The 22,967-nt window shown below is 54.8% G+C and overlaps 8 protein-coding genes across 8 annotated transcripts; 7 read left to right on the top strand and 1 right to left on the bottom strand.

Moving 5' to 3' along the window:
* Window positions 1-2: 2 nt before the first annotated feature.
* LINJ_34_0720 (conserved hypothetical protein) lies at window positions 3-4,589 on the bottom strand (the record flags this gene model as incomplete). The annotated part of the gene is made up of 1 exon (XM_001468770.2): window positions 3-4,589. A coding segment is annotated over one exon (4,587 nt), but the record flags the coding sequence as incomplete, so codon positions are not given.
* A 3,296-nt stretch (window positions 4,590-7,885) lies between these two features.
* Window positions 7,886-8,734, top strand: LINJ_34_0730 (conserved hypothetical protein; the record flags this gene model as incomplete). The annotated part of the gene is made up of 1 exon (XM_001468771.1): window positions 7,886-8,734. The coding sequence occupies one exon, from the start codon at window positions 7,886-7,888 to the stop codon at window positions 8,732-8,734; it is 849 nt and encodes a 282-aa protein (XP_001468808.1).
* Window positions 8,735-9,090: 356 nt separating this feature from the next.
* Window positions 9,091-9,573, top strand: LINJ_34_0740 (conserved hypothetical protein; the record flags this gene model as incomplete). The annotated part of the gene is made up of 1 exon (XM_001468772.1): window positions 9,091-9,573. The coding sequence occupies one exon, from the start codon at window positions 9,091-9,093 to the stop codon at window positions 9,571-9,573; it is 483 nt and encodes a 160-aa protein (XP_001468809.1).
* A 538-nt stretch (window positions 9,574-10,111) lies between these two features.
* LINJ_34_0750 (conserved hypothetical protein) lies at window positions 10,112-12,418 on the top strand (the record flags this gene model as incomplete). Its single annotated transcript, XM_001468773.1, has 1 exon — window positions 10,112-12,418. One exon carries the CDS (start codon window positions 10,112-10,114, stop codon window positions 12,416-12,418), a length of 2,307 nt encoding a protein of 768 aa, XP_001468810.1.
* A 518-nt stretch (window positions 12,419-12,936) lies between these two features.
* LINJ_34_0760 (conserved hypothetical protein) lies at window positions 12,937-14,397 on the top strand (the record flags this gene model as incomplete). Its single annotated transcript, XM_001468774.1, has 1 exon — window positions 12,937-14,397. One exon carries the CDS (start codon window positions 12,937-12,939, stop codon window positions 14,395-14,397), a length of 1,461 nt encoding a protein of 486 aa, XP_001468811.1.
* A 1,642-nt stretch (window positions 14,398-16,039) lies between these two features.
* Window positions 16,040-16,672, top strand: LINJ_34_0770 (conserved hypothetical protein; the record flags this gene model as incomplete). The annotated part of the gene is made up of 1 exon (XM_003392725.1): window positions 16,040-16,672. The coding sequence occupies one exon, from the start codon at window positions 16,040-16,042 to the stop codon at window positions 16,670-16,672; it is 633 nt and encodes a 210-aa protein (XP_003392773.1).
* A 1,029-nt stretch (window positions 16,673-17,701) lies between these two features.
* LINJ_34_0780 (conserved hypothetical protein) lies at window positions 17,702-19,108 on the top strand (the record flags this gene model as incomplete). Its single annotated transcript, XM_003392726.1, has 1 exon — window positions 17,702-19,108. One exon carries the CDS (start codon window positions 17,702-17,704, stop codon window positions 19,106-19,108), a length of 1,407 nt encoding a protein of 468 aa, XP_003392774.1.
* A 1,155-nt stretch (window positions 19,109-20,263) lies between these two features.
* On the top strand, window positions 20,264-21,673 carry LINJ_34_0790 (conserved hypothetical protein; the record flags this gene model as incomplete). The annotated part of the gene is made up of 1 exon (XM_003392727.1): window positions 20,264-21,673. The coding sequence occupies one exon, from the start codon at window positions 20,264-20,266 to the stop codon at window positions 21,671-21,673; it is 1,410 nt and encodes a 469-aa protein (XP_003392775.1).
* Between the last annotated feature and the right edge of the window lie 1,294 nt (window positions 21,674-22,967).

A 22,967-nucleotide genomic window follows, 5' to 3' on the forward strand; every position in this document is an offset into this window, starting at 1 on the left:
GCCTTTTGGAGATCGGCGGCCAGCGTCTCGGCTTCCTCCTGCGCCCTATCCAGATCGGGGGCCAGCCTCTCGTCGTCGTTGTGCAGCTTGCGGAGGTCGGCCGTCAGCCTCTCGCCGTCCTCGTGCGCCTTTTGGAGATCGGCGGCCAGAGTCTCGGCCTCCTCCTGCGCCTTCTCCAGCTCGGCGGCCAGCCTCTCGTCGTCGTCGTGCACCCTCTGGAGCTCGGCGGTCAGCCTCTCGCCGTCGTCGTGCACCTTGTGGAGGTCGGCCGTCAGCGTCTCGGCGTCCTCCTGCGCCTTTTGGAGATCGCCGGCCAGCCTCTCGGCCTCCTCCTGCGCCCTCTCCAGCTCGGTGGCCAGCCGCTCGTTGTCGCTGGCCAGCTGGCGGTTGTCGGCCTTCTGCCTCTCCCCGTCCTCCTGCGCCTTCTGCAGCTCGGCCGCCAGTGTCTCGGCCTCCTCCTGCGCCTTTTCGAGATCGCCGGCCAGCCTCTCGGCCTCCTCCTGCGCCCTCTCCAGCTCGGTGGCCAGCCGCTCGTTGTCGCTGGCCAGCTGGCGGTTGCCGGCCTTCTGCCTCTCCCCGTCCTCCTGCGCCTTCTGCAGCTCGCCGGCCAGCCTCTCGGCCTCCTCCTGCGCCTTTTCGAGATCGCCGGCCAGCCTCTCGGCCTCCTCCTGCGCCCTCTCCAGCTCGGTGGCCAGCCGCTCGTTGTCGCTGGCCAGCTGGCGGTTGTCGGCCCTCTGCCTCTCCCCGTCCTCCTGCGCCTTCTGCAGCTCGCCCGCCAGTGTCTCGGCCTCCTCCTCTGCCTTTTCGAGATCGCCGGCCAGCCTCTCGGCCTCCTCCTGCGCCCTCTCCAGCTCGGTGGCCAGCCGCTCGTTGTCGCTGGCCAGCTGGCGGTTGTCGGCCTTCTGCCTCTCCCCGTCCTCCTGCGCCTTCTGCAGCTCGGCCGCCAGTGTCTCGGCCTCCTCCTGTGCCTTTTCGAGATCGCCGGCCAGCCTCTCGGCCTCCTCCTGCGCCCTCTCCAGCTCGGTGGCCAGCCGCTCGTTGTCGCTGGCCAGCTGGCGGTTGTCGGCCTTCTGCCTCTCCCCGTCCTCCTGCGCCTTCTGCAGCTCGCCCGCCAGTGTCTCGGCCTCCTCCTGCGCCCTCTCCAGCTCGGTGGCCAGCCGCTCGTTGTCGCTGGCCAGCTGGCGGTTGTCGGCCTTCTGCCTCTCCCCGTCCTCCTGCGCCTTCTGCAGCTCGCCCGCCAGTGTCTCGGCCTCCTCCTCTGCCTTTTCGAGATCGCCGGCCAGCCTCTCGGCCTCCTCCTGCGCCCTCTCCAGCTCGGTGGCCAGCCGCTCGTTGTCGCTGGCCAGCTGGCGGTTGTCGGCCTTCTGCCTCTCCCCGTCCTCCTGCGCCTTCTGGAGCTCGCCCGCCAGTGTCTCGGCCTCCTCCTCTGCCTTTTCGAGATCGCCGGCCAGCCTCTCGGCCTCCTCCTGCGCCCTCTCCAGCTCGGTGGCCAGCCGCTCGTTGTCGCTGGCCAGCTGGCGGTTGTCGGCCTTCTGCCTCTCCCCGTCCTCCTGCGCCTTCTGCAGCTCGGCCGCCAGTGTCTCGGCCTCCTCCTGCGCCTTTTCGAGATCGCCGGCCAGCCTCTCGGCCTCCTCCTGCGCCCTCTCCAGCTCGGTGGCCAGCCGCTCGTTGTCGCTGGCCAGCTGGCGGTTGCCGGCCTTCTGCCTCTCCCCGTCCTCCTGCGCCTTCTGCAGCTCGCCCGCCAGTGTCTCGGCCTCCTCCTCTGCCTTTTCGAGATCGCCGGCCAGCCTCTCGGCCTCCTCCTGCGCCCTCTCCAGCTCGGTGGCCAGCCGCTCGTTGTCGCTGGCCAGCTGGCGGTTGTCGGCCTTCTGCCTCTCCCCGTCCTCCTGCGCCTTCTGGAGCTCGGCCGCCAGTGTCTCGGCCTCCTCCTCTGCCTTTTCGAGATCGCCGGCCAGCCTCTCGGCCTCCTCCTGCGCCCTCTCCAGCTCGGTGGCCAGCCGCTCGTTGTCGCTGGCCAGCTGGCGGTTGTCGGCCTTCTGCCTCTCCCCGTCCTCCTGCGCCTTCTGCAGCTCGCCCGCCAGTGTCTCGGCCTCCTCCTCTGCCTTTTCGAGATCGCCGACCAGCCTCTGGACCTCCTCCTTTGCGCTGTTTAGGGCGGTCTGCTTGGCTTTGTACTCATCCAGCGTGACAGCGTACAGCGGGTCCGCGGCGATGGTGACGGGGTCGAAGGGCTCCGCGGCAGTGGTTATGTGCGCAGGGGGGCGGCCTCGGCTGCGTGCGGATGCATTGCGTGTCGAGACGCCGTCGGCCGCAGCCAGCTCTGGTTCATCGGCGCGAGCGTCGTGCGCGGAGCGGCGCTTCTGGTGGAAGGCGGTGAGTATTTGTTTTTGTTTTTCGCTGAGCTCGGCGGAAAGTTGAAGTTGCTGGTCGAGGTCATTGTTACGACATCGCACTTCGCGTAGCTGGCTTTGAAGCTGATTAAGGGCGAGTTCCTTGTCGTCAAGCTGTTTCTGAAGGGCGTCTGCGCGTTGTTTTTCTTTGTCGCAGAGTGCCTTTTGAGCGTTCAGCTCATCGATAGTAACGGCGTACAATGGCTCCTCTGCGGTGGGTGGGATGGGCGAGAGGTTGCGGTGTGCGCGCAGCTGTTGTGCTTGCTGGTGCTGCATGTGGTAGTGCTCTAGCTGTGCGCCTTGTGTGTCTGCAAGGTCCTTGAGCTTTTCGACTAGGTTTTGGAGGCGGTCAATCTCATCGGCAAGGTCCGCGTTGCGCAGGGTGAGAGCGTCCTGATCGCGCTGGAGTACAGCAGCCTGCTTCTTGAAACGTTCGGCAGACTTTTCGAGGGTGTACTGAAGCGACCTGTTCTCGTTGTTGATCTTATCGAGAAGCATGAGAAGATCCCCAATTTCGCTCTCGTATGCGTCTTTGTCTCCTAAGTAGTCGAATCCGGCAAGTTGGGTGACGAACTCGTCGAAGCCAAGTCCAGCAAACTTGTGATCGTCGATTCCCAGGGCGTTGCAGATATCAGCCACGGCCCTGTCCAGACCTGTTTTTGGAGCGTCGCGGTTTTTGTAAATATAATTCATCAGCCGTGTGGGCATCTGCGAAATACGCTCATCTACTTCCGTTCCCGTCATCTTGGCAGGGTGTGTTATCTCACATCTCACGCACAATTGATCACATTCGGGGGTAAACTTAATGTGTTGAACAAAGTTGGGATCAACGTGAACTGCAAGCGCTGTATCAGAGGCGAAGGCGGCACGCACTTCCTCGAATCTCTCTGCTATCAAGTAAGCCCATTCGGCACCAGGGTACTTCTTCACGTGTGATGTTGCCACTGAGACAGCTTCGTAATCTGGTTCCCACCTCTCATCATGCTTTTGCAGCTCAGCGACCAGGGCATTCAAGCGATCAATTTCCTTCTGAGTGTCCTCAGTGCGTGCCCACTTGGCTTCTGCCTCACCACTTCGGATGATAGACGAAAAATAGTGCTCCTGTAGGTAGAGACGCTTTTTTTCCAGCTCTGCAGTGTAAAGGGAAAGTGTGTGTAGTTCTGCTGCTGCTTCGACGTACCTGCAGGCAATAGAATTCATGCGACTCTTTAGCTGAAAACGGGTTGCCTTAGCTTCAAAGAGAATCTGCTCGACCTCATCCTTAGTCAGCACGCATCCCTTCACACCGGTGTCCACATTGACGGGAGAGATGACGGCAGACAGCGGAATGGTCACGAGGACTGACGTCCTGGTGAAGGAGGTGACCTGACCAGGGAGTGCAGCCGTGTCCTTTGAAGACAGCTCGTCCTTGAGCTTGGCGATCTTGGCGCGACAGGCCTTCATGCCAGCAATGGCGGCTGCGATGGCGTCGTTCTGCTCCTGGATGCGCTTGTCGTGCGCCAGGAGGTTGTACGCCTGCTGGTAGGCAAGAGCTGTGATGACCCACGCATGGAGGCTGGCCACCACCGGCGAGTCGCGCGCCGCCGCCTTGTAGTTCAGCTTGGGGTCCTGCTCCAGGGACTGCTGGAGGCTTTCCGCGGAAGGATAGAGCTTCGCGAGAACGTCTGTCTTGGCGATCTCATCGAGAGCGGCTGGCTTCCGGTACTCCAGTTGCACATCTGCCCACTCGTAGAACTCAACCGCCGTGGGATCGCACTTGGCCACGGCCCACACCGCCTTCAGCACTGCTACAGCAACCGGGGATGGGGCGGCCTGGGCCGTGACCTTGCGCAAATCGACCTCGTCAATGAGCTCTACTTTTTCACGAGCCTTGTCAAAGTGGCCTCGAACGTGTGAAACACGATCCTCATTGCTACGGCGGATGGATGCGAGCTTCTCTCGTGCGATAGCCAGCATATCATGATAGTTCTTCATGCGTCCATTTTCCGTGTCGACCTCTTTGAGGAGAATGGAGCGCAGCGTGTCAATGTCTCCGGTGTGAAGGCCCCACTGCTGCACGACGGCCGTGTAGTCCTTGATCTCACGCACCGTACCCAGGGTCCACTGCCACGTCTTCGCAGCGTGAAGGTAGTCGTAGGCGACCACCTGCCCAGCTTGCAGTTGGGGAAAGGCGGGATTGATGTTGCTTAAAAAGGACATTTTCGTATGGTTGTGTAATGCTTAGCGTGAGAAATTTCGTCTATGCTGTTTTAGTTTTCTTCGAAGGCGACACGGAAACTCACGGGGGTGTCGGTATGAGTGTATGGCAGATGCAGGTGGAGAACGGTGCGAGACGAACACTGTGCTCCGTACTCAGAAACACGGTGGTAAAGTAGAAGGCACGCGGTTTCTGCACTGCTGACAATAACGGCGCTGTTGATGATGAATGGGGAAAATGTGCCTTGCGAGTCGAGGTGAAAATACTTTGGAAGGCGCTTGTGGAGCGAGCTGGTGCTTTCTGTATACTGGTTGGGGCAAAGTACTCGGGAATGGATTCAATGTACGCTTCACTCTTTGATAACAATGTGGCTGCGACGAAACTGTTGTTCCGCAGAGGTAGGGAAAGGGAGAAAGTCGCGCGAAGTGAAAAAAGAAGTGTAAACGTTGTAGTAAAGAAAGACCACTCTGCGAACGTGACGGAGAAGTGCACAAGCACACAAAGTAAAGCAACGGCAGAAAGAGAGTAAGCTCACAGGTGGTAGAGGAGAATGAAAATCAGAACACTAGATGTGTTGTGATAACGCAACGGTAGTATGAGAACGAAACGAAACACAAATGTACTAGAGGCAAAAGGGTACTATGATTCTCGAGGGCTACCGCGAAGCAATATGCTGTAGTTGGGTGTGGTGCGTATGAGTAGGTTGTGCAGTGAAAAATTAGCAAAATTAGCAGAGGGAGAGAAGTGAAGATAAAGATGGCGAAGAGAGGATTGGGCACGTGGCTGAGCAGTTGCCATGTTGGTGCACCATTATTGACGCCCTGTCACAGTTGCATGAAGCAGAACGGTAGGCATTGTTCTTGCTTGGGCATGCCGCTATTCATGGCCTTATTATGACAGCGGAAGACGCAGTTTGAAGCACAGCAGGAATAGGGTATTGGAAGTTGTTTCTGTCGGTTCGAAAAATAGAAAATAGATATGATGCCCACAGGGAAGAAGAGTAGTAAGCAAGGTCACAAGGACATCAAAACCAAAATGAGAGAACAGAGCTACATCCCATTTGCTATTGCATTTGCTCTCCGTCGGTGAGTGAAGGATTACACATGGAGCCAAGTGTGTATTGGCCGGACTCAGATGTGACTTTTCAGTACACAATTGTTGCCCAAACGATCAAATGGACAGCTGCAGACTTTCGTTCTGTGCCGATTCGGGACCTGAGAAAGACATGGGGACAGGAAAAGCTGCAACAGGAACAAGATTGCTTCGCTTGAGTGCTTAAGCTCCAGTTCGTGTTGCGGGTAAAAAGTGATAGAAGAGGTAGACAAGCAGCTCGAATCCACTGCTTTCATCTATTCTAGCATTGAGAAATGCCCAAAACAAGCACAATGTCCTTGCATCAAATGGTTTGACTGACCTGAGGACACACACACACACACACACACACACACACACACACATACAGAGGTAAATGGGCGTCAACTGGACCGGCGGACCCATGCCATTTCGGAGGCGCGTGGGAAAGCCTCCAACTCTCCAACGGGAGAAGTCACCGAGACATGAACGAAATCTGTTTTGCGCTAAATGGGATCCACGCCTTTCGCTGCAGGACTCACGTACATGGTTCAAAAATTTGCCTTTGCTGTTCCACCTCTCACCCTGGCATGCACTGTGCGCGTTGAAGGCTGCTGTATGGGAAAAACACACAAAAGCAAAACACATGGCATGCGCCTAGGTGACCCCCTATCGCCCCCATGAGAAACGCCACCGCTTCCGCCTTGGAGCAAGATTCTGGGCGCGATCCGCTTGGACCAAGGCACTCAGTTCACCCAAGTCCGTGTGGCTCCGACCACGCAGCACGTATGCGAAGGAGGGACGCAGGAGGATAAAAAGACCACGTTAGACACATGGGCCGATGCAACGGCAGAGCGGCTCGTCCTCGACGGCACGGATTTAGCAGCAGTGCAGGAGATGTAGGTGAGCTGTGGCTGTATGTGTGCATCTATCGAGTTAGTCGTGGTGGAATGGCATGGTGAAGACAAAATGTTACCGGAATAATGAAGTCCTCAAAACTGGAAGGCGCGCACGATATTTGACACCCCAAGAAAGATCTTAACGTCAGCCTCAGCTACAGGAGCAGTTGTCACTGTACCGTGGGGGCATCTTCATGCCCATAAAGTGTGCGTGTGTGTGTGAATTAAGCGCGGCCAAACTTACGCTGCGCGTGTATAGACTGATGAGGGTAAGCTGTAGTACATGAGGGTCAAGCAGCACCAGTGGAACAAATTTGTCTCTCTCAACACGGGGCGCGTTCTCTTCGTCGGTTGAAGTAAGGGTTTGATGAATTGCCGACACGATTCACAGTGAACTTCTCCAAACTTAATCATGACCGCAAGTTTCTTCACAGCGCCCGCCCAGGCCTGCTCGCTGACACCAAGAGTGCAACCTTTCCAGAAGGCAAGCTGCAGAATCTTGGCTTCGCACAAAGAGTGGGGTACCAGGCCCCGTAATGCCGCGGTGAGGTGGCCGGTATCATGAGGGTAAAAGTGAAGATGGTGGAGGAGACAGCGCCATGTCGCGCAAAGAGACTTCAGGCACGAGCCATTGTTGCAAGTGCGGGCAAGAGCTTCGGCTCTTGAACCTTGGTTTTAGCGGGACTGCAGCCAATAACGTTCCAGCGACACGTTTGATAGGCCTGGGGTGAAAAGGGTCCTGGGTGGGGGGGGAATGCGAAAGGCCAGTCGTTTTTTTCTTTGTCGCTCTGTGTCGAACACCTTCACAAAGGCCCGTTCCTAGCTGGGCTCATCGACTTGAAGATCTCTATTACGTAGTTTTGGATAATCGAACTACTGACATCGCAACGAGCGGGGGAAATGTAACTAGGGCCGGTCACATGTGGCAATGGACAGCTGCGTTGCCGAGGACTGCTGGCTGTCGGCATCAAGTATCCTGCAGCTTATGGAATGAACAAGCGCAGCTTTTTTTTTGTTATGTGTTTCACAGTTTTGCAAAGCTGCTGATTTGCACTGGTCTGCAGGGAGCAAAGACTTTTCCCTCTTCTCGATCTGTGCCACTCCAAGGAAGCTTAATGAGCCCAGTGAGAAGCAGTGTGAAGTGCGCGCCTTTGTTTCCGGTGACGCGGAATTCACCGGAGGTTGGGGTTGCGCTGCAGCAGCTGCTTACAAGTCGTCGGCTACGGTGACTCTAAGGGCAGTTCTTTGCAATGCAAATCAAAAGCAGCACTGTGATGCTTTGCGGTTCGGAGCGTGACTGTTGAACCCTTTTCTTATTCTGATAAAGTATGCATGAATATCCGTTGAATGATGCTGCTTTGGAAGCTTTCCTGCGACAGCTTCCCCAGCATTTCTTCTACTTACACTGTTTCCATCACTTTCATATCTCCGTTCTTTGCTCCTCCCAAAGCGCATTTGTACTTGCAAGCCGAGGTCTATCTTGTGGTGCGTGGAAGACCTGGAGCGTGAGCTTTTTCCCTCATTCCTTTCTCTCTTTCGCGCTTCGGATGAAGCGCGTTATAAAAAATGGCACCCCTGGGCCCCGGCAGGCCTACATGAACAAAAGAAAGTACGACCCGAACCGTTACAAACAGGAGAAGGATCGCGTATCTCGTCAAACAGAGTTTGTAATGGCGAGCCTGTGCTGCCGGCGGTGCTGTGAGATTATTCAATGGAAGGTCGACTATGGTAAGTACGCTTCACAAGAGCAAAGCCGCCGTTGCAACTTGTGCCGGGATAATAAAGTGATCCATGCTTACCACCGCATCTGCCAACAGTGCGCTGAACGCGAGGCAGTATGTGCAAAGTGCCAAAAGCACCCAGCAGCATCAGCCACCAACACCGAGGCTGACGTGCCCAGCGCGGACTCAGATCAAGAATCGCCGGAAGGGAGAGTTGAGTACTTAGAGAAACTGAGAGAACCGAGCAAGTACGCTTTTGTTGACGTCGCTCCCGATGAAGAAGAGCTGCAGCGGCTTACAGGTCTCAATACTCGCGTTTTGCAACAAAGGCTAAGGAAACGACGAGAGGCCGAAAATCGTGAATCCCTAGGTAGCTTGCGCGAGCGTGAAAGGCGAACTGTGCTGCGGAAAGCAACCACCCAAACTGACGCCTCCGACAGTGACGAGAATTTGTAATCGTGTAATCTCATAATATAGCCGCTAGGAACCACAGACGTTCTGATAACAGCCGGTTAGCTGCGTCCTCGCCAGTTAAAGCGACTGGAAAAAACGAGTCTCAAACAGGAACAGTGCTGAATATTCTCTCGTACTGTATGCGACACACAAGGGAACGCTGCTACTTATTCCTTTCGCGCTCGAAGAGCATCGCTCACCATGCTCGTGTGTATTAAGTCACGATGATTCTCTCCAGGGCTCAATGAGCACGTGAAGAAACTCAAAGGGTGCTCTTATACTCCGTGGCCTCCTTTATGCTCACTTTCCTGTGCTTTTATTGCCCCTTTCAAAGACTCACTAGATACTGACCCCTACAAATGCCCACCTCTGGCAGCACCACTGGGGGTGCATCTTTTCCATTTCACCTCCAGCTGCTTACGTCAATAGGATGCGCAGCGATCTGGTGGATTGTGACATTAGGTCTTCTAATCTTCAAAGCTCTCTACCTACCGTTTCCACCAGCCGCTCTCCCAATGGAAGTAGTCGCGTCTTTCTTGGTTCTCCTTGTCAATGCTTTTGGGGTCTTCATAGGGATGCGCGGAAACAAAATGGAAAGCACCTCAGCGATAGTCATCAGTACCGTTCTTTTATCGATTGCCGCTGTGGGGGCCATTTACTACATGTGGCTACAAACGTATGTGCTGATGATGGATTTGGCGTTTTCAGCGACCTACCTAGGGATTAACGGTGTTGCAATACTGCTTGGTTTCTGGGCTACTCAAAGTGTTGCCAGGCTTGCTCAAGTGCCTGTCTTCAAGCTTGAGGTCGAAAGTGGGAGGAGTGAGAAAAAGAAGAACTAGGCTTGGTGATAGAGATTTTTTTCCTTTATATATCTCAGCGGAGCTTTAGGGCGGTTTCCCTCAAGTCTTGTATAAATGCTGTATATCATCGAAAAAAGGTAGTGCTATGGTGAGGTGCTCGCCTTTCAAACCCTTCTGAGCTTCATGCTCTCATCAAGGTACACAAATGGGAGCACACATTACCACGGCAACTAAGGTGTACGCGTATAAGCAAAGCAGCAACAGCAGCAGCAGCAGCACCAAGAGCACGGTGCGCAGGACAACAAAGAACCAAAAGAATGCATGATCTTCTCCTTTAAGCCACAGAGTACCAGTAAGCATGTATGCCTCTGTTTCACATCGATTCACCCGCTCTATTCAAAAGTTTTCAGCCGACTACTTAAGCGTTGCATCTGGGTAGATGTTTCAAAAAAGAGCTGTGCTACTACTATCAGCTCAATGGCGTCCTCATTCTGAGCAACTGAAGCTGTGGATTATCGGCTCAGCCAGCGACGTCACAACACTTTCCCTTGCTCGCGACTATGTTAGCAACCTCGATATGGGGAGTGTTTTGCAGACGTTCGAAGACGGTTTGGAGCTCACTAGCATTCTCCCCGCTATCAAATATCCTCTCGGCACTCATACTATCTCAAAGCTCTCTGCTCACCTCGAAGCTTCTGCAGGCGAAGTTAGTGCGAAAGAGCTTCGCCAGCTTGCGTCGAACATCAGTTTGTCACCGGAGAACTTGGAATACTATGATGCAGCGCTGAGTACTCCCGGTGTCGTAGCAGCGATCCGGTGCTGCTTACAGCTTGCAGACAACTCAGAGCTGGTTGCTTTTGCACGGCCGTTTTGGCGGGGATGCGAGCGAGCACTGCAAGTGAGTAGAGGGCTATCTTCTCAGGTTACGCAAATCGCTGCCGACGAATTGGCATTTCGCCTTTCCACCTCTAACAACAAAGAAATTTTCTTTGATCTTACTCTGATGGAGAGTTTACCGCTGGAGCAAAAGGAGATGGAGGGATTAGTAAAGCAGCTACAGTCTGCCACAGAGGAATTGAAAGAGGCAGACCTTGTGGGTCTGCTGGAGAGAATTGCCGCTCCAAGGAACTCCCAGCGTTACGCAGCATGGGGTGCGGCTGTTCAGAAGGCACTTATCGAGAAGGGTGGGGTAAGTGACTCGAATTGTTTTGATGTTTTTGTCAGGCTCATGCTCACGGGAACAATCATCGAAGATTCTATCTGCCGCCAAATATGCCAAGCAAGTGGACACCTTGGCTCTGAGCGCATCGTTGAATTGCTGAATGCGCGGAGAGATTCGGATTCAGCCTCATGCTCAAGCTCTTCCTCTCTGCAAGACGTGGAGGCGGCACTGCAAAGATGCATACGCATGCGGCTCGAGCAGTCTCAGCCTAAAACACCCACTGAAGAATACTTGGAGTGGGTGCTGTGCCTGTCTTTTTTCTCACGGGAGGAGGCATCGTTCTTGCTTAGCAGGGCGGTGGCAAGCGGCAGACTCGCCGGCGAGCTGTCTGCGAAAGAAACGGCCGTCGTGTGCAATGTCATGATCAGCACCGGCGTCTTCTTAATTTCGTTGCTGCCCGCTATTCGTCGCAGCGTGGAAAGAAACGAACTCAGTCAGCTCACCAGTGTGCACGCACTGTACATACTGCAACGAAGTGGAATAAAGGCTTCCCCCGCTCTTCTCAAGAAAGCTATTGGCCGAGCTGGGGCGCGTCTTGTAACCGCTTGCGCGCCAAAGGGCAACGTTGACGACGACCTCTCTCCCAGAGATAGAGCACTACTGATCGCTGGGCTCTGCTTTGTCGAAGATGAACAGCAACCTGTTCTGCTGCGGCGAATTGTCAAGTCTCAGGAGTTGTCTCTTTCTGCTGCAATGTATTTCCTTAGCCATGCAGGTCAAACAACGAGTTCAAATCGTTGGGTGAGAAAGGTCGTACTGGGCCGGGTACTGCGGTCTGTCAGCAGCTGCCGCGCAGAGGACCTCTGCTTGGTTCTCTCAGCCCTATCTGATCTTGGCGTTCGCGACGCTGTCGCGTTTCAACGTGTGCTCGAAGAACTGAAGCGAAAAACTCCTCGCACACAGGATGTGGTGGTCGCAGCTAAAGCAGCGCGTAATTTGAGGCTTACGCCTCTTCTTGAGCAATCAGAGCTCATTGAGAGCTTAGGCCACATTGCAAACGTTTCGTCAGATGACATTTTAGCTCTGTTGAGTTGCAGCACCGCGAAGCAGCGAGAGTCTTTTTTGCTTTTCCCGGATGTGGTTGCAGCTCTCAACCGAATTTCACTTGCAGACAGTACGACTTCGGATTTGGTACTGCTCTTCACTTTTTTGCCATCACAGGGCAGCAAGAGAGCAGAGGTGGTTGCCGAGCTGCAAGCCCGAGAGCCTATTGAGCGAGGTGCCCTCTCTGCTGACGATGTCATAGCAGCATTCGAGTCTGTTGCCTCCAGTCAAGAGATGGAGAGCCTTGGCAGGGTGCTCATCCGTGCTGCTCAAAACTGCGAGGAAAGCCACTTGATGCGACTGCTGCGGTGTGCTAGCAGGCATTCCAAGGTCCCAAAAGGCTTCTTTCGGATCGCAGGAAAGCCTATTATCTCGGCAGCGAATGAGAAAAGGCTGTCACTTGTCAACGCGACTGCATGGCTGAACTTTTACGTTGATAATCAGATTCGCGATGATAGCGTTGGAAGGAGCCTACTCTCATTGCTATCGAGTTCACAATTACGCTCTCCCTCGCCGTTCTATCAAGCCTATTGCCGAGGAGCGCGGTTTTACGGAGTCAGCGTGAAAAAGTCGCGAGCGAAGAAACGGCTCTCTGATTTCTCTCTGCTGACCCCTTAGTAGGATGCCGTGCGTGCAGCCCAAGTGGTGCTCGACTATTTTCCTCTCTTTTCCCCCGGTCTCTCAGTTCGATAGCAGGTTTCATCACTTATGCACCAGCAATGTGAAAATCGTGTCTCGCCTGACCAAACTGAAATTGAACTCTTGCTCTCCTTCCGCAGCGTTATACTGTCTTCCTTGTGCTCCCCAAGAGCAAGACGAGTTTGTGTGAAGCAAGCATTGAGCTATAGCCGACAGCGTCGCGTTACCCACAGCAGCAGTTGCACTAGTATGCTTTCGGATGCAACTTCTCTTTCTATACTTTTCCGCGTTCATTTCCTTTGCTCATCTTCCCAATCCGTCTTTCCTAAGTGGGGGAGGGGGACCTGCGCCGACAGCAACAACGATCACGAAACAAGAGACAAACTGTAGCTGACTGAATTTTCTTCGGATTCGATTGCTGCAGCAGGAATTCGTCGAGGAGAAACATTGCCGAAAGAGCAGACATTATGCTGCGCGCTCGTACCCGGCTTCTCTTCATGCGTCCCGAAGCCGCTGCTGCAGAGCTGCGACGACTTCTCCCACTCTTGTCGTTCACTGGTAGAAGAACCGGTGCAGCCACGCATTCAGTGGCGTCGCTGGTCGTGTCCACAGCGTACTCGGCTACAGCAGCACGGTCGGTGACGAACCACTCACGCGACTGCCCTGTCCTCTCGAAGAAACTGCCATTGTCACTCATTGGGAAAGAATCCAGCTTTGCGGCGCGACCGTGTCTGAGCTGCGTGCGCGAGCGCGTGCACTACGTTTCCTCTGTGTCTTTCTGTCATTATTTTGAAAAGAAGTGTGCGGAAGCGCAACACCACCAGAACGGGGCATCCAGCAACGGCGTCGTTGGTACTGCGGCGCTTCCAAACCTCTTGCTGGAGGCCATTGAACGCAGCTACGGGTCTGTCAATGCGTTCAAGGATAGTGTGGCGCTTCATTCAACAGGCGCCATGAGCCCTGGACGACTGTGGATCGTGTACACCCCTCCTATCAGCGGTAGCGAACATGGTGCTGTGAGCCTGCTGAACCTTCCAGCTTGCAGGGTTCCCCTGGTACACGGTCTCTGGCCGCTTGCTGTAATTAACATGACAGAGAAGCGCTTGTGTGAACAGATTGCGTGCCGCTCTGGAAAAGGTGGCGACGCCGTCGATGCTGATAACGCTCCTGCATGGTGCCACGCGGCTCGTACGCCTAAGACACTAGGTGCGCTTGCAACCACAGAGGAGGGAAATGATCGAGCAGGGAGCGTGGCGCAAGTAAGGCTCTCTTCCATTCAATCCGCCATCGCAGAGGAAGCACTAAGTGCAATGAACTGGAAATTTGTTGAAATGCAGCTCACGTCTGCGTTGGCCTACTACAGCTCCAAGGTGCGCAAACAAACACAGCGCGAGCATCGAAAAGAAAGAGAGCATGTGGCGGCAGTACGGGCAATGAGCCAGCTGAAAGACAGCGGTGCAGTGATTCATGCGACGGACTGGGTGACAATCACATCTTCGAACTCATTTGTTGCATCGCCGGCAAGCGAGCCGAACCTTTCAGCTGCCGCGGCTGTGACGTCATCTTCATCAGCAAAGACAGAGAACAGCGCGCTAGGAGAAGCCAATACTCAAACAGCTGCAGTGGCGGTCCCTAGCGCGGAGGCAACCGTCACAAACACTGCCTCTAACTCTGCGCAGCCAGCTGACAACACAGCGGCAGGCGCCGCCGCCGCAGAACCACGCATTGTGCAGCAAGCGGATGGAACGTGGGAGTACCACTACAACAACGGGAGCGTGACAAAGGCTTACCCCGACGGCACCAAGGTATTTCAAACGGAGAGCTGGACAACGACAGTGTTTGTGAACGGCGACACGCTTTTCGAGTACCCAAACAACACTTCGATTTTAGATCGCGCGGATGGTGTGCGCGTGACAACTTATGCCGACGGCACGAAAAAGGAGGAGCGACTCAAGTGAAGATTATAGGGTGAGCAGCTCGATGCGTTCTTTGTGGTGGCGTTGAGCAGAGGCTCAGCGAAGATGCGTGAAACGAAGCCGTGTGGCTTACGTGCCGCTGTGATTCTTGCGGGTTCCTCGACGGGTCTGCACTCTCTTGCCGAAATGACGACTCATTCAGCAAGAGGATGACGCGCGAAGCAGTCGTCGTTGCTCTTACAGGTGATCCTAATTCTCTTCTCTCGATTGCGGAAGGAAAAAGCATGGCGCACACATGCAGACTCTCGGCTGCTGCTTCTGAAGGGAAAGGTGCTTTTGCTTTTTTTTTGTCCCTCTACGTGCAGACTGCAACGGGTTGAAGGCTGGTAGTGATCTTGTTTCGAAATCGAACCAGAACGTGTGGTGCAGGCGAGCTGCTGCTTCGCGCTACACTTCACAGTATGAATGATAAGTAGAGAAACAGCACAGAACCTCTAGTTCTCGTCTTGCGGAGGGAAGCGAGGTCTGATAGCGCAGGTGCACTTCGCGCAGCGTGCGTGACCACCTAGGCGAATGCGAACATCACTGGCTAATCCCTCCTCCATTTCTCTACGGTTGTGTGTGAGTCCTTCGTCGGCAGCGCTCCTACAAGTGTTTTTCTCTTCGCGGTGATGTGGTCACGATTGCGGTGTCTCACGCTTCCTGGCACGACTGTGGCGGAGGAGTAGGGCACCAGAGGCACATTACCAGGCTTGTAAAATGACGCAATTGGGAACTGCGTCCTCATCCTGGGAGGAGGGCGGCCTGCTCTCGATTCGTTTCTTTGCCCCTTTTCTGTCGCCCTCTTTGGCCTCAACACCATGCGTTCGCTACGCGCGATTATCGAATGCGGCAAGAACCTTGAGCGTGAGTTTTCCTTTTTGTTGACCGTTGCTTCCACTCTGTATGACGTGTGTTCCACGACGACGCGCCCTAAACAACCAATGCACACAAATCGCATTTCTGCAAGTAGAGTGAAGCTTGCACGCACTCACCCTCACTTACTTTTTCTTGTGCACAGCAAGGCATCGGCGGTGCGCATCAAGAATCACTATCGGCCAACCGAGAGGAAGGGAGAAGCTATCAGCTCCAAGCAGGTGGGCGCATTCCTGTTCCCACCCTCCTCTCTCCTTTTCGTCTGCTTTCTCACTTCTGTTTACATACTCCGAAGGGCCACAAGGAACACTGCTGCCTTCGGCTCACGCTGAGGTGCAAACAAGCTGGACTCCCTGAAAGTTCCAGCAGATATACATATATATATATATATATATATTATGATGTATATCCCATTGAGGCTTAGGAGAAAATTATATGCAAAACACAATAAGCAGTTGTAAGAGGAGAGACAGTAGCTGCGTTGTCTTCCTTCGTCCTGTGTGCTTCTTACTCATTTGATTTCCTGTCGAAATAGGCGCTCTCTCCAGAGGCGAAACACATGATTTCGAGTACGCGCACGTGGAGGTGCGCATCGAAAGTGGCTCTCCGCTTCGGCCATCGCGGCGCCTGTGCTATTCCGCATCCAAAGAAGGCGTACCGTGGCGGAGAGGATGCCTACGCGTTTCATCCTTACTGCATCGGTGTGGCTGACGGCGTTGGCGGATACGCGTCTCATGGCATCGAGCCTGCCATCTATACACGCAATGTGATGCGTTTCGCGCTGGAGTATGTAGAGAGAGAAGCCAGTCGCTCAAAACGAGCTACCGCCCTCGCGGCTCTCAACTACGGGTACAAGAAGGCAAATGATGCGAGGCAGCCTGGCGGCTGTCCTGTCGCTCTGGCGACAATTGTAGACAACACACATGCGTCATTACTGAACTTAGGTGATTGCGGACTGGTGATTGTGCGGCAGGGCAAGCTTCTGTATCGTACAGAGATTCAGCAGCACTCCTTCAACTGCCCCTACCAGCTCCCTGAGGATCCGCCTAGCGCTGGCGAGCAGGCCAAGATTGAAGTGCGCGCCGGCGACGTCTTCCTTTGCATGAGCGACGGTGTGCTGGACAACGTTGAGCTGGACCGCCTCCTTGAACATCTCGGCGAGGTGCCAGCGACGGGGTGCCGCAATGTAGCTGAAGCTATCGGCCAGGAGGCTTTTCGAAACGGACAAGACCGCCGCTATTTTTCACCTTTTGCGCGGCACGCAGAGGAAGCTGGGTACCGCTACACCGGCGGAAAGCTTGACGACATTACGGCACTGGTGGCTCAAGTGACCGCTGACAGCGAGGAGGGAACTGCAAACTGCCCTCCCTTGATCACGATGCTGTTGAACTTGGACAAGTGAGTAGAGGCATCCCTGAAAAAACGACGGATAGTACCACCTAAAGGTAACATCGGCCTCGGGTATGTCTGAAGACGCTTTTATATGTGCTCTCTGTCGCATCGGGCTCTCACAAGGCTTCCTTTTCTGCGAGCTTTGACACACGTGGCTCTGCTACTGTTGTGCATGCTCTCTTGGGTTTGGGCAGAGGTGCTTGCCCATGTTTTTCAAGATGGGGCGGGTAGGGGGGGGAGCGAAGCACATTTGGCGCGTTGGTGTGTGGTGCATTCTGGGTGTCTTGATGCTGATGAAAGATGGACCTAAAGACACACACACACACACACACTTTTTGGAGTGTCGCTGGCTGTGAGGCTGTGCACGCTCGCTTTCTCTCGTGTCTGGGCACCCCCGACTCTTGCACCTCTCCAGCATTGACTGTTGCTTCCTTTTAAAACTCTGACACTTACATTTGTTTCCGAAAAGGCGACAGCTCCAGCCACGAAGGACATCAACCCCATATAGAGCACAATCTGCTTTTCGTAGTACGAACGAGGCTGCCGCGCTGACGAGGAGGATGGCATCAACAAGGGCGACAACCACGTGACACGAGTATGTTCGCTGCCGCTGAAACGAACAAAAAAGAGAGCGAGATGAGGTGAGTAGTATAGACCCCGAACGTCCCGCTTCTGTTTTCCCTGCTTGCGAGAAATCCACTCGCGCCCAAAGTTAGGTGGGCGCGGATGACGGGGTGCTGCTTTCCGAACAGGAGCTTTGAGTTTCTGGAGTCGCCCCTCCCTCATGAGCAAACGATTGCATTACTCTTCCACTTCTCTCCTGCACTCTCTCTTGCACGGCTTCTCGTCACGCGTGCCACCAAGCAGGTGACACTGCGAAACTTATCCCTGACGGACAGCACATACACACACACGCAAGCAGTGCGAGCACCATATAAAGTCATCTGCAACGTAAGGCCAGAGGTGTGTTGTGCTTTTTCGGCGTGTGGCTTGCTATTCTCTCTTTCCGTTCGAACCTTTTCAACTTCTCCGCGCGCTTATGGAGTCGAAACTGAGCAGCGCCTTGCGCATTTGTGATAAGTGCAGAACGTATGCGGATCTGTGCCGGACATTTGAAGCGAAGGTTTCCCCAATCGTTGAACAGGCGCTACAGTCACCCCTTGTGAAGGCTCCCCGTGACCACACCACGCCTGATGAGTGTAGTCCGCGCGTGGCGGAGCTGCGCGAGGCCTTGTGCACTCGCCTCGGTGTCGACAAGGCTACGCCGGCCGAAGACGATGTGTGGTTTTTGATCTATCGAACCGTCAGCAACTTTGCGGAGCGTCAGCAACGCAAGCGGTCACGTGATCAAGATGGCACGCCACTATCGACGTTGGTCACGAATTGCTTTGTACTCTTGTGCACCCGCACTTTGCCGCAGCTCGATCATATGAAGCTGCGGTGGGGCTTTTTGAAAAACGAGCGTGCGAAGTTGGAGTCGAGCGACGCCTACACGCACTCCAACGCCTCAGAGCGGCGCAAGCTGCAACTCAATGCCACTAGCGTCCTCTCTGTCTTCTCGGAGAGGGCACACAAGCACTTCTTTACGTTTGTGTGGATGCTGTGCGTGGAGAAGGCTGGTGAGGCTGCCCTTCACGTTCATCTGCTGCACCGGCTGGGGTCTGTTGTTCTTCCCCACCTCACGAACCCGCTTGTGCTAGCGGACTACCTCACCGGCTGTTTCAGCAGCGGCGGCATCATCTCGATCCTTTCGCTGCAAGGGCTGTTTCTACTCATGCTCGATCATGGCCTTGAGTACCCGAATTATTACGAGCAACTCTACAGTCTCTTGACACCCGACGTGTTCGCTTCGCGGCACCGGTATGAGCTGTTCCGGCTTCTAGATCTCTCCATGACGTCGCTTCGTGTACCGTCCTACATTGCCGCAAGCGTTATCAAGCGCGTAGCACAGGTGTCGCTGATGGCACCTGCGCCGACGCTTTACTTCAGTCTTCCCTTTCTTCGCAAGGTGTTGCAGTATCATCCCAACTGCCTAGCTCTCATTCACCGGAGCAGCCGAGAGGCTGTAATCCCTGACGACATGGCCGACAAAGACGCGGATACCTTCACAGCACAGTCTGCCAAGGCGCAAGCGATGCGCGACACCGCAGCTCTTTTCGACGGCCGTGATCCCTTCGACGACCGCGCAAAGCTGCTAGAAACACACGCGCTGAGCTCCACGTTGTGGGAGCTGACCGCGTTGGAACGGCACTTCATGCCGGTTGTACCGCTCATGGTGTCAGCGTTTTCTAGCACGGCAGAGGACAAGACACCACTGCGCTACGAAAAGAGCTACGGCCGCCTCTTTACCGCCGAGGTTACGCGCGCTATCGATAGCCATAATCTGCCCACAATCGCCTACGAGGCGCCGTCGGAGGCGGACCCGACCGATCTGCTCTCCTTCTGAGAGAGAAAGGCGTCCACGGGATGACGAGGTGGTCTTTGCCGCCGCTGGGTCAGGATGGCAGTGCTTCAGGCTTCCCAACTGATTATCTGATGCTCACTAAGCCATGCACGTATACAAGCAGCGAGAAAGGAATGGCTAGCGCGGAGTTCCCCACAGGCACCCACGGACCCACAGCGATACATTCGAGTAATTTCTGTATTAAATCCGAAACACGACGGCGTATAACACACAGACGCACAAGGAAACGAAAAAAAACGAAAAATAGAAAGATGCAGTGCTTTGGGGGCGTCTTTCGTAGTTCCCACTTCTCATTCGCCGGTGTGAGGGAGGTACAAGAACCGTACGTGCATTTTCATCTATGCGCGTCGACGCGTTGCATTGCATGCCGCTGATGAATGCTGTTGTCGTTCTTCTGGCCATATGGCCGCTGCAGGTTGCACCACGAGGCTTTGCGTGGACGGGAGAAGAGAGTGCGCGAATGCGAGAGAGGGAGGATGTAATGGAACGATCACAACTAAGAAGCACATGCATACAAGCTATGGTACTGTCTACTGGCTTTTCCTTCTCTGCCTTTTTCCACTCCTACGCCGCGCCTTTCGTACTCAATGGCTCACTCGCTTCCCCCCGCTGCTCCATTTGTTTTTCCTTCCCCCTTTCGTTATTGCAGAATGAAGATCTGACCATTGTGTTCGATCTAAAGGTGCTCGTGTTTTGTGTGTGTGTGTGTGCAGGTGCGCTCAGCTTCGCACACGCACACAAAGGCTCACGTCTGGTTGTTGATTGCCTCGCTTTTTCAACTCTTCTGCGAGCGTGTTTATCTTTTTTTTTCTGTGTTTGATGGGGATTTGACACCAAAGCGGAGTTGTGAACACGAAAAGAAGCAAGTAACCTGATACAAAAAGGAGCCGCGGCAGGAAAAGTGATACACCGCATACTCCTTTCATCAACGCGTCCCCGCTACTACTTCGCACGCGACTGAGAAAAGAGGATAGGGGACAGCATCGTCTGCACTTTGTAGAGGCAGCAGCGTGCTTGTAAATGCTGCGCTTTTCCGCGTGTGCTGCCTTGCGAAGGGTATCGCGCGTTTCTACCTCAGCAGCTTTTCCCGCCCACCGCCAGCTTGCTCACACCCAAGTGCACTATGGAGCAGCTGCCATGCAGCCGCCGGCGTGGATCGAGCAGCTCCGGCAGGACGCCAAAACTACCGAAAAGTCCATCTCATATGACATCAAGGTGTACGATGAGCTCTCCTGGCGTCGAAAGCGTTTCACTTTTGACAAGGAGCTGTGGGATCCGATGCGGATGAGCAGCATCCTGCGAAATCGACTTTGCCTGGGCAACGAAGACACCGAGTACACTGTCATTGGGGAGGCGTTCGCTTTTCCAGACCGCGAGGACTCTCCGATTGTGAACGAGCCGCAGCGCGCCTGCACGCTTCTCTGGGACCACAACAGCCCCACGGAGAAGGTAATGATCCAGCTCTCTGAACACTTTCCTCCGCTGCTGTGGCACACGGTAAAGCCGACGTTGGGGGCATTGAAGAAGGTCTTCTCCGAGTTCCTTGACGTGGACGCGGAGCATATGAAGAAGTATCTTCCGTACTATGAGGAGGTGCAGAACCGTATTGAAACTCAGATGGACGAGAAGCTGATCGGCACCTTGAGTCCATCGCACATGAAGAACAAGTTTATCGAGGACATGCGCAAGCGCGATCCTCGGTCGGTGGAGCTGGACTACCCGAACGAGCATAGCATCTTCCTCGGCCTCACGCCGCACTTTCGCGTCACGGAAGATCAACTCATGAAGAAGAACCCGTTTGTGTTTGGGTGGCCTATGCTGCTCAGCGATGGCAACGAGTACCTGGAGGACACCCCCTTGCGCATGGCCGCGTTCCGTACAGTTTACTCAAAGTCACTGCTGATGTTTCACACCCGTCTCGACCTTCAGGTGGATCACCGGCAATCGCATTTGCCCGGCGACGACGTGGATGACATTCTTCTGGAGATGCCCATTTTCTGCAGTATCAACTACCCCACAAACACCCGACTGTGTGGTGGACGTCCGCTAGTGCAACGGTTCAATCAGGTGATGGGGACCTCATACCCACTCGGCATGCCGGTGGATGTGCTCGCCACCTTCGCCCGCGAAAACACCGTCAAGGGGGAGCGAGAGCTGCTGGAGGAGTTGAAGTTCCTGACGGCGGCGTCGCAGAAAGCACCAGAGCTGGAGCGTGTGTTTCGCGTCTCTGAGGACCAGCTGAGCTCGAACAAGATCATTGGTCAGTTGGCCTACACGATTGTGTACCTTGCTCTGGTGAACTACCCTAAGTTCGCCGAAGACATCTTCAAGGTGTACTGGAAGCACCCAAGCGACCTTGTCCGCGTCGCATGTGCGAAAGGGGCTCACATTGCGGAGCGGCAAGATCTGGTAGAGCAGCTCATTCAAGCAGAGCCGGAGGGGCGGTGCAAGACTATGCTCACGGCGACGATGCATCTCACCACAGACACGCACCCGGCCAAGGCAGCGCATTCTGAGAGGAAGAGAATCGAGAGGAATTTACAATGAGTGGTCACCTGAATGTAACGCCACTGTTTTTGAGTGATGCTAATGATGGCGCCTGTTCCTCGCTTCTTTTCTCTGCACGTCTTACAGGGGGCTACTTAATAAACTGCTCGCAAGGACAAGGCATTCACAGGGGGTGTCCATCAGCATTCAAGCGATACCGCATTCGCATTGGATGTTTTGCACCCATCATCAAGACCCCCCTCCCCCAAAACAAACGCGAAAGGCGTAGTATGCCTGGTCGCCCTTCAGCCAACCTCAGCGAGCGGCAAGCTTGTCAAGAGAGACTCCACGGCCTGAAAGATGGGTCTTGGCAGAGAAGCTCCACCGTCTGTGCATAGCATCTCTCTGACTGCTTAAGTATTCAAGGTCGCTCTTATTCTTCGTTCGGCGACCGTCCTTACATGTCATGTCGCCTCTCATGTACTTGCTCTTCGGTGTCGCTATCTGACGGTGTTGTCTCCACGCCGCCGCGTTACACGAGCGCCAGTGAGCGTGATGACACCTTCATCCTTTCTTCCGGATCTCTCTTTTTTTTTCTGCTCTGTCCTCGTCATCTGCGCACACATCTGCACACCTACCCACACCCACACCCACACCCACACACGGTGAAGAGAGACCACCCCGCGGCACGCCCCTACTCACTGGAGGGGGTTTTCTGCCCATCTCTTGCTTTTTGCACCTGCTCTTCGTCAACGAGGCTTCGCTCCCCCCGCTCGCTTCTAGGCCCGTCTACGCGAGTATGCAGCGGCCTCTCGGAGTGTTTTGAGAGGGATGGACACCTTGTTAAGACACGCCTACTCCGGCCCCCACTGGTTGTGACTTGCTGTCGTTCTGCCTCGCCTATCCCTGCTCTATTTCTGTGCTTTCCGCATGCTCTCGCTCAGTTTTCGTTTCTTGTCCTGTCATCGCTTTATTATCAAGACGTTGAACTGCAACACCATCGTCTCGCTCCCTTGGATTTTCGCCAAGGGCGAGTCTTCTTTTTGTTTCCCTCCCCTCACTTTCTCAATTGTCCCACTCTTTTGGTTATAAGTCTCCCTTTCGCTGCCCTTGATGACGGGTCACACCTCTCAGGACGTGGTGGTGTCACAGGGCCCAGTACATCCCCTCCCACTCTCTCTGTGTGTGCGTGGAGAAGCCGGGCAGCCCCCCTCCCCTCCTGTGCTTGCGAAATGCCGAGCGGCTTCTGGCGGTGACAGGGTCTGGTGACTGCGACGTGGGGAGGTCAGAGCGATGCATTGCTACTGATGTCGGCAGTGAGGTCGTGGGCGGCGTTGCGTCGGAGCGACCCGCG

This window comes from Leishmania infantum, chromosome 34, assembly GCF_000002875.2.
Source record: "Leishmania infantum JPCM5 genome chromosome 34".
Taxonomy (NCBI): domain Eukaryota; phylum Euglenozoa; class Kinetoplastea; order Trypanosomatida; family Trypanosomatidae; genus Leishmania; species Leishmania infantum.